The 10,328-nt window shown below is 44.2% G+C and overlaps 1 protein-coding gene across 1 annotated transcript in view; it reads right to left on the bottom strand.

Annotated features, from left to right (window-relative positions):
• Nucleotides 1-7,702: 7,702 nt before the first annotated feature.
• LOC128685502 (nuclear distribution protein nudE-like 1-B) overlaps nt 7,703-10,328 on the bottom strand; it is a 259,576-nt gene continuing 256,950 nt past the window's right edge. The window contains exon 4 of the mRNA XM_053772070.2: nt 7,703-8,901. Coding sequence (XP_053628045.1) covers nt 8,869-8,901 — 33 coding nt within the window. The 3' untranslated portion in view covers nt 7,703-8,868. The remainder of the gene's footprint in view (nt 8,902-10,328) is intronic.

Raw genomic sequence — 10,328 nt, 5'->3', positions numbered from 1 at the left:
GGCGCCTGGCAAACCTGAGAACAGCATTCCGATACCTTAGTAAGGAATCATTCAAGACACTGTACACCGTGTATGTCAGGCCCATACTGGAGTATGCAGCACCTGTTTGGAACCCGCACTTGATAAAGCACGTCAAGAAACTAGAGAAAGTACAAAGGTTTGCGACAAGGTTAGTTCCGTAGCTAAGGGGAATGTCCTATGAGGAAAGATTAAGGGAAATCGGCCTGACCACACTGGAGGACAGGAGGGTCAGGGGAGACATGATAACGACATATAAAATACTGCGTGGAATAGACAAGGTGGACAAAGACAGGATGTTCCAGGGAGGGGACACAGAAACAAGAGGCCACAATTGGAAGTTGAAGACACAAATGAGTCAGAGAGATAGTAGTAGTAAGTATTTCTTCAGTCATAGAGTTGTAAGGCAGTGGAATAGCCTAGAAAATGACGTAGTGGAGGCAGGAACCATACACAGTTTTAAGACGAGGTTTGATAAAGCTCATGGAGCGGGGAGAGAGAGGGCCTAGTAGCAACCGGTGAAGAGGCGGGGCCAGGAGCTAGGACTCGACCCCTGCAACCACAAATAGGTGAGTACACACACACACACACACACACACACACACACACACACACACACACACACACACAAAGGAACCAGCGATCAGACGAGAAGGGTTCTGGTATATAAGCTACCTGATGCAACCTCAACAGTTCAAGGAACAGCTACTGAAAATTGATTACTGTTTGGAAAACCTTCCAGCTCCATCCCCAAACATCTTACTGCTTGGTGATTTCAACCTAAGGCATACAAAATAGAAGAATGTAGCAAATGTTATAGCTGAAACAATCCCCGGAGGTAGCGCAGATGAAAGGTCACACACACATGAGCTAAGTCTCTGCGATAAACACACCTTAAGCCAACAGATAGTGGAGCCAACAAGACTAGAAAACACAATTTGACCTTATCTTCACAAATAATGAGGACCTGACAAGAGACATAAGAATATCAAAAAAACTAATTCCGATCACAACCTAATCGAAGTCCAGACGTACATGCATAGGGGTCCTGATCAGCAGAATGCATGTACCTGTGAAGGTGTCTTCACAAAATACAACTTGAACAACAAGAACATCAACTGGGACCAGGTAAACCATGTCCTAAACGAAACATATTGTGAAGATATCTTAAATGACATGGATCCAAACCAGTGCCTTGAAAGAATCAACTTCCTGGCAGCTGAAGCATGTTCTAGGCATATTCCCCTAAGAAAGAAGAGCAGGAGTAAACTGGAGAGAGAGAGATGCTCCCTCTACAAAAGATGACGAAGAGTCACTGAGTTCCTCAGGAGTGCTAGAACATCTGATACATGAAAGGAGATGCTGACCAGGGAAGTGGAAACTATCCAACTTAAGTTAAATGACTCTTACATTAACCAGGAGAGACAGGAGCAGCTTAAAGCTATTAGTGAAATTGAAAGAAATTCAAAATATTTCTTTTCATATGCCAAAAACAAGGCAAATACCACACCTAGTATCGGGCCCTTACTCAGACAGGATGGGACTTACACAGATGACAACAAGGAAATGAGTGAAATATTGAAATCTCAGTACGACTATGTTTAGTGAACCGCTAATCGGTCTGAGGATCGACGACCCAAATGATTTCATGAATGAGCCTCAAAACTCCATAAATGTATGGCATATTTCCGACATTACCCTAACTCCGATAGATTTCGAAAAAGCCATTGACAACATGCCCATGCACTCAGCCCCGGACCCAGACTCGTGGAACTCTGTTTTCATTAAGAACTGCAAGAAACCCCTCTCGCATGCCCTAAGTACACTATGGAGGAGGAGCTTGGACATGGGTTTAATTCCACAGTCACTTAAAACGACGGATATAGCCCCACTCCATAAAGGTGGCAGCAAACCATTAGCTAAGAACTATAGACCAATAGCTCTGACGTCCCACATCATAAAAATCTTTGAAAGAGTGCTAAGAAGCAGGATTGCAAATCACCTGGATTCCCAAGATCTGCACAATCCAGGGCAACATGGGCTCAGGGCAGGTCGCTCCTGCCTCTCACAACTACTGTATCACTATGATATGGCCTTGGATGCACTGGAAGAAAATCAGAATGCAGATGTAATATACACAGACTTTGCAAAAGCATTTGACAAATGCGATCATGGCGTAATAGCCCATTAAATACATGCTAAAGGAATAACTGGGAAAGTGGGCAGATGGATCTTCAACTTCCTAACAAATTGAACACAAAGAGTAGTGGTCAACAGAGTTAAATCGGAGGCTGCCAAAGTGAAGAGCTCTGTTCCACAAGGCACAGTACTCGCCCCCATGCCTCATGCAGATCCTAGTATCATCCTTTGCGGATGATACTAGGATCTGCATGAGGCTGTCATCTGCTGAGGGCGCGGTTAACCTCCAAGAAGATATAAACAAAGTTTTCCAGTGGGCAACGGTAAACAATATAACGTTCATTGAGGATAAATTCCAACTACTCCGTTATGGAAAACTGGAGGAGATAATAACTAGAACAGAGTATACTACAGACTCTGGCCATACAATAGAGCGGAAAAATATTGTAAGGGACCTGGGAGTAGTAATGTCTGAGGATCTGGCTTTCAAGGATCACAACAGTGCCACGATCGCATGTGCAAAGAAAATGATAAGATGGATAATGAGAACGTTCAAAACGAGAGATGCCAAGCCAATGATGATCCTTTTCAAATCGCTTGTTCTCTCTAGGTTGGAATACTGCTGTACATTAACATCTCCATTCAAAGCAGGTGAAATCGCAGATCTAGAGAGTGTACAGAGATCCTTCACTGCACGCATAACTTCTGTCAAGCACCTTAACTACTGGGAACGCTTGGAAGCACTTGACTTGTACTCGTTGGAACGCAGGAGGGAGAGATGTATCATAATCTACACTTGGAAAATCCTGGAAGGAATGGTCCCAAATCTGCACACAGAAATCACTCCCTACGAAAGTAAAAGACTGGGGAGGCGATGCAAAATACCCCCAATAAAAAGTAGGGGTGTCATTAGTACACTAAGGGAAAACACCATAAGTGTCCAGGGCCCAAGACTGTTCAACAGCCTCCCATCAAGCATTAGGGGAATTGCCAATAAACCCCTGGCTGCCTTCAAGAGAGCTGGACAGATACCTAAAGTCAGTGCCGGATCAGCCGGGCTGTGGCTCGTACATTGGACTGTGTGGCCAGCAGTAACAGCCTAGTTGATCAGGCCCTGATCCATCGGGAGGCCTGGTCATGGACCGGGCTGCGGGGGCGTTGATCCCCGGAATAACCTCCAGGTAACCTCCAGGGAGGACTGGATGGAGGAGCAGTGGAAAAGGATGGAACAAGAGTGGGAGAGAAAATTAGGAGAGCTTTCTGAAAAAATGGAGACAGCTTTCTGTGAAATTAGAAAAGAGGTTGGAGAAGAAGAATTGGGAGACAAGCTGAAACTGCAGTAGCCAGGATAAGGGTCCTAGAAGATGAGGTAAACAGGCTGAAGCGAGTTACAGGGGCACTGACAAGAGAAGACAGCATATGAAGCTGAGAGGCAGAACAGGAAGGAAGGAGATACAAATTATGCTAAGGTCATATCAGCCTGCCAAGAAGAGCCAAGGAGTGAAAGGGGAGAGCAGCTGGGTGCAGATGGAGAGGACAATAGGTCAAATGCAGAGGCACAACCATGCTACCAAGAGCCACTGGAAAAAAACAAGGGAGAAAATGACCATGTACAGACAGGAACCAGAGTCAGAGGGAGAGGCAATAGGAGGAGGAAAGGGCAAAATCAGTGTTTATCCATGGGCTTCAGGAGAGAAAGGAAAGGACACACACTGAAATACGGCAAGCAGAAAGGAGATCGAGAACATCATCATAGAAATAGGTGAAGAAGACATGGACGAGATTGTAAATATTCAGAGAATAGGGGGGTACTTGAAGGGGAGAAAACGACCGATCAAGCTGATTCTCAGGACAGAAACAGTGCGAAACAGGATCCCCCAAGAGAAACCACGGTTGAAGTACTCGGAAGAGTACAAGAGGGTGTTCCTAGACAGAGACAGAACACAAACAGAATGACAGCAGCTGAGGGAAAGGACAAAAAAGTGAAAGGAGCAAGGAAAGGAGACAATGACAGAACCAGCAGAGGTCAATCAGAGCAGGACAGAGCAGCAAGGGCAAACACACAGAACCATCCTCAGAACCCCACAACCTATCACACCATCCCAACACTATAATCTACAATCCATACTCACAGCTTCCACCCAACACCCACCTATAGAATCCCACAGTACACTACCAGGTCTCCCACCCTCACAGGTCCCCCAAACCACAGTCTTGGAGAGGAAACTGAAGGTATGGTACACAAACGCTGATGGAATAACAAATAAGTGGGAGGAGTGGCACGAAAGAGTCAAAGAGGCATCACCGGACATCATAGCTCTCACAGAAACCAAGCTTACAGGTATGATAACAGATGCCATCTTTCCAACGGGATACCAGATCCTGAGGAAAGAGAGGGAACAAGGAGGTTGGAGCAGCGGCACTGCTGATCAAAAACCGATGGAATTTCGATGAGCTGGCGAGAGGAGACCGCGGAGAAGCAAGCGATTACATAGCAGGAACGCTTCACTCTGGAGGTCCCAAAGTGGTAATTGCAGTGATGTATAACCCACCACAGAACAGCAGGAGGCCAAGGCAAGAGTATGATGAGAGCAATAGAGCGATGGTTGACACACTGGCCAGAAGAGCTCATGCATGCAGGGCAAAGCTCCTGATCATGTGTGACTTTAACCACAAGGAAATCGATTGGGAGAACTTGGAGCCACATGGGGGCCAAGATACATGGAGGGCTATGATGATGGAGGTGGTGCTGGAAAACCTCATGTACCAACACATAAGGGACACTACACGAGAGGAGAGGATGAACCAGCAAGACTGGACCTATTCACCTTGAGTAGTGCAGATATTGAGGACATCACATATGAAAGACCCCTTGGGGCCAGCGATCATGTGGTTTTAAGCTTCGAATACACAGTAGAGCTACAAGTGGAGGGGGAAGAAGGAAGGCCAGGGCAAATGAAGCCAAACTTCAAGAAAGGGGACTTCACGGGAATGAGGAACTTCCTGAACGGGGTTCAGTGGGACAGAACTGACAGGGAAGCCAGTTAACGAGATGATGGAATATGTAACGACCATGTGCAAGGAGGCTGAGGAGAGGTTTGTACCCAAGGGTAACAGGAATAATGAAAAAGCCAGGATGAGCCCATGGTTCACCCAAAAGTGCAGGGAGGCAAAAACCAAGTGTGCTAGGGAATGGAAGAAATATAGAAGGCAAAGGACCCAGGAGAATAAGGAGAGCAGTCAGAGCCAGAAATGAATATGCACAGATAACAAGGGAAGCCAAACGACAATATGAAAACGACATAGCAGCGAAAGCCAAATCTGACCCGAAGCTGTTATACAGCCACGTCAGGAGGAAAACAACACTCAAGGACCAGGTAATCAGGCTAAGGAAGGAAGGAGGAGAGACAACAAGATATGACCGTGAAGTATGTGAGGAACTCAACAAGAGATTCAAAGTGTTCACAGAGGAGACAGAAGGGGCTCCAGAAAGACGGAGAGGTGGGGTACACCACCAAGTGCTGGACACGGTACACACAACCGAGGAAGAAGTGAAGAGGCTTCTGAGTGAGCTAGATACCTCAAAGGCAATGGGGCCGGATAACATCTCTCCATGGGTCCTGAGAGAGGGAGCAGAGGTGCTGTGTGTGTCCCTAACAACAATATTCAATACATCTATCGAAACAGGGAGATTGCCTGAGGCATGGAAGACAGCAAATGTAGTCCCAAGCTTTAAAAAAGGGGACAAACATGAAGCACTAAACTACAGACCAGTGTCACTGACATGTATAGTGTGCAAAGTCATGGAAAAGATTATCAGGAGAAGAGTGGTGGAACACCTAGAAAGGAATGATCTCATCAACAGCAGCCAACATGGTTTCAGGGACGGGAAATCCTGTCACAAACCTACTGGAGTTCTACGACATGGTGGCAGCAGTAAGACGAGAGGGAGGGGTGGGTGGATTGCATTTTCTTGGACTGCAAGAAGGCGTTTGACACAGTTCCACACAAGAGATTAGTGCAAAAACTGGAGGACCAAGCAGGGATAACAGGGAAGGCACTACAATGGATCAGGGAACACTTGTCAGGAAGACAGCAGCGAGTCATGGTATGTGGCGAGGTGTCAGAGTGGGCACCTGTGACCAGCAGGGTCCCACAGGGGTCAGTCCTAGGACCAGTGCTGTTTCTGGTATTTGTGAACGACATGATGGAAGGAATAGACTCCGAAGTGTCCCTGTTTGCAGATGACGTGAAGTTGATGAGAATAATTCATTCGATCGAAGACCAGACAAACTACAAAGGGATCTGGACAGGCTGCAGACCTGGTCCAGCCATTGGCTCCTGGCGTTCAACCCCACCAAGTGCAAAGTCATGAAGACTGGGGAAGGGCAAAGAAGACTGCAGACGGAATACAGTCTAGGGGGCCAGAGACTACCTCACTCAAGGAAAAAGATCTTGGGGTGAGTATAACACCAGGCACATCTCCTGAAGCGCACATCAACCAAATAACTGCTGCAGCATATGGGCGCCTAGCAAACCTCAGAACAGCATTCCGACATCTTAATAAGGAATCGTTCAGGACTCTGTACACCGTGTACGTTAGGCCCATATTGGAGTATGCAGCACCAGTCTGGAACCCACACCTAGCCAAGCACGTAAAGAGACTAGAGAAAGTGCAAAGGTTTGAAACAAGACTAGTCCCAGAGCTAAGAGGTATGTCCTACGAGGAGAGGTTAAAGGAAATCAACCTGACGACACTGGAGGACAGGAGGGATAGGGGGAGGGACATGATAACGACATACAAAATACTGAGAGGAATTGACAAGGTGGACAAAGACAGGATGTTCCAGAGATGGGACACAGCAACACGGGGACACAGTTGGAAGTTGAAGACACAGATGAATCACAGGGATGTTAGGAAGTATTTCTTCAGTCACAGAGTAGTCAGGAAGTGGAATAGTTTGGGAAGCGATGTAGTGGAGGCAGGATCCATACATAGCTTTAAGCAGAGGTATGATAAAGCTCACGGTTCAGGGAGAGTGACCTAGTAGCGACCAGTGAAGAGGCGGGGCCAGGAGCTTGGACTCGACCCCTGCAACCTCAACTAGGTGAGTACTAGTCCAGCTGATAACATCACACGTGCACTATTAACCACAAAGTTGAACTTCATTTTTTACTTCAATAATTTTTTCAAACTATTTTGTCTGACAAGAGGTAAAGGAGGAAGCTTGTCCAAAGCCGCGGAATTTCAGCAGCTTAAAGTGAATCACCGGAAACCTTACGTAGTCTTAGGGGACATATGGTCACTGATTTAAAATTATGAAACATTTTAAAATATTAAAACAGGTTAAGAGGCTATTAAAATTCTCGTTATTAAGCAGCATTTAATTTGAAGATCTCTAATTAATGTTGTACCTGGATGTAACTTGGTAACGACGGTAACGAGTCACTTTCATGAAGACAGAAAAAATAACGTAATTATTTGTGGATTTATCTCCATGTAATGCATTATTTGTGAAATTTAGACATTTGTAACGTGGTTCCATTGAGGAATAAGTACTCACAATATCTCAAAACTCTCAGTACTTGTAAGTCTCCCAGTGTATACACACAGGTTACTTAAATTTCTAATTTAGGGATTAAAATTTCTTGACGGGTGAGCAGGTTTTATGGAGTTTTAATGACCCTCTTGTAGTCGACAAGTTTTCAACCCAATTAATCAAGCAACTGTGTTTGGCCAGCCTTGACAGTGGAAAGTTTCCTTCAACTCCTGCCTTTAGTTTTGGTTGCAATTCTGGTTTTAAAAAGCCACGCCACTGAATTTTAGATATTGGTATAGATGATAATCTATACAAGGCCACGTAGAAAACAGAATACATACAATAGTTTGTGTTTTATGATTTTTTTACCAATATTTTGAGAGCTTTTTCCATAATTTGAGGAATTGTATTTCCGAAAATGGCCACAAATACAATTATCCTGCATGGAGAAAACTCAGTTAAGGTGGGTTTCAAGAAATATTAATTGAGGTTTATGTTGCATTCTTGTTTTGTATGTTATATTATCCCCCAATTGATTTGTATGAAATCTTCAGCATTGCACATTGGGGGAATTACAAACACGCACCAATATTTTCATAAAGCTAGGGCTACAGCCAGGGCTATTGGAAACATATTTGAAAATGAGGACACTAGTTTTTTAATGCAATAAAATATACAACTAAATCCTGGTCGTGTCGGGCACTGGTTTGAAAAGAATTTATATTCACTTTCTGAAATTAATGTGAAAGCGAAGTTAAAGGACAACAGTAAGTTTGTTAAATATAAAGAAACAATGTAGGTGTAGATAGGTAGGCTGCATTGAGAGTTAAAAAACACTTGTACTTTATTATCATTCAAGGATCGTTGCAAGAAAAAATTATAACAAATGAGAGCATTAAAGACAGAATTAACAAACAAATTCGCTATCTTGAGTACAATACTAACATTATAAAAAGCTATAATAACCAGCATCAGTTTAAAACTCCCATTAAATTGTTTGTCGGAAAACTATCCTTAAGTGTGGAGATCCCTAGAGGCACCCTGGTAATTACAAAACCACAACGAAATAGTTAAAGGGTGTTACACAATGTTCAGCATGCCAGAAGTTACACGGGAGGCAGGATCACCTGTATACAAGTGGCGATGAATGAGATGCCCGTGTGCCCGATCCTCAATCGACACATTGGTTTCCAAGTGACGATCCCTGTTGGAGAGACCCAAACACCTCAGACCTGGCAAATCTTGTATAACTTGTTTCTCCGCTATGGAAAGAAGAGGAAATAAATACTGAAATGGAGTATAAAGCAAACTAATCACTCAATAGAGCATAAGTCACTCTCGCAACCACCAGGAAAATGCGGTAGGATAACAAGAACCGTCAACCTTCAAAGTACGGTTTAACAAGCCCATGATGATGCTCTTAAAATTATTTGTTCTCTCTAGGCACGAGTACTTGAACATGACTCACGAAATCGTAATGGAGTTTTATGGCTGATCGCGGGTTCTATCCCGCCCGTGGTATGGTTTACTTAAACATCTCCCAAGGCAGGAAAAATTGCAGACCTGTAGAATGTGCAGAGAACTTTCATTATTTACATCTATTCAGTTAATCATCTAAATTACCGGGAATGTTTGAAGTCCCTCGATCTGTAAACATGGAACATGGGTGAAAGGTATATTGTAATATGCACCTGGAAGATCTGCACACATAAGAACATAAGAACAGAGGCTTGGCAGACGGTGTATAATACCCACAGCGTAAAGCAAGGGTGCAATGAGTACACTAGGGCAAAAGTAAGTGTGAAGTATCAAGACTTTTCAGTGCCCTTCCCTCATACATAAGAATTACGAGCATATCCCTGGTTGTCTTCAAGAAGGAACTGGACAAGTGTCTTAAGTCAGTGGCCTGAGTAGCCGGGCTGTGGTGAAGGTCTGGTCTGGGACCGGGCCACAAGAGCATTAATCCTTGGAACACACTCCAGGTAGCCTAACATTTCCCAAGGACGTATCTACTGTATGTATGTATGTATGTATGTATGTATATAACCTAACGTTCAGTGACCTCGAAGACCTCTGCTGCCAAACAGCAACAGGATGTACCATCAGGTGGTCCATCAGAAGGTTCAATCCTCTTAGGGTGATGTGGACCATCTCAGCACTGCAAATGGAGGAAGAAATTGTATAATAAAAAATTTCCTGGAGCAAAATTTAACTAATGTAGAAAAAAAACTGCTAGATAAGCCAAATAAAGAAAGGCTGGGATCTTAAGTCCGCTTAAGCAGTCCAAACCAAGCTACCACGTTAAAGTGACCCAGCACAATGAGGGGCCAAGATGCTGGTAATTGAAAGGATAATTGTTTTAGAGCTTCGAGTTATTATCTAAATATGGGAACCCTTCAAAGAGGTGAATGCCATTTCCAGAGGGCCAATGTTCCCGGAAGGAAAATAAACAAATATTATTTTGAAGTCATTTGTTACCTTAGCAAGATTATGAGGCCCAAAATTGAGATGAGCCACGGTGAGGTTAGGAAGTTCTATTTTCAGCCTAAATGTGGTAAGTAGAACACATAAGAGGCGGCAGGCAAATACCATATACTCGCGAAATCTTAAACCACTGTACGGGTGGGGACT

The sequence above is a fragment of the Cherax quadricarinatus genome, chromosome 8 (genome assembly GCF_038502225.1).
Source record: "Cherax quadricarinatus isolate ZL_2023a chromosome 8, ASM3850222v1, whole genome shotgun sequence".
Lineage (NCBI taxonomy): Eukaryota > Metazoa > Arthropoda > Malacostraca > Decapoda > Parastacidae > Cherax > Cherax quadricarinatus.
Note: the sequence above shows the minus strand (reverse complement) of the source record. Positions and strands in the feature narration are given on the sequence as shown.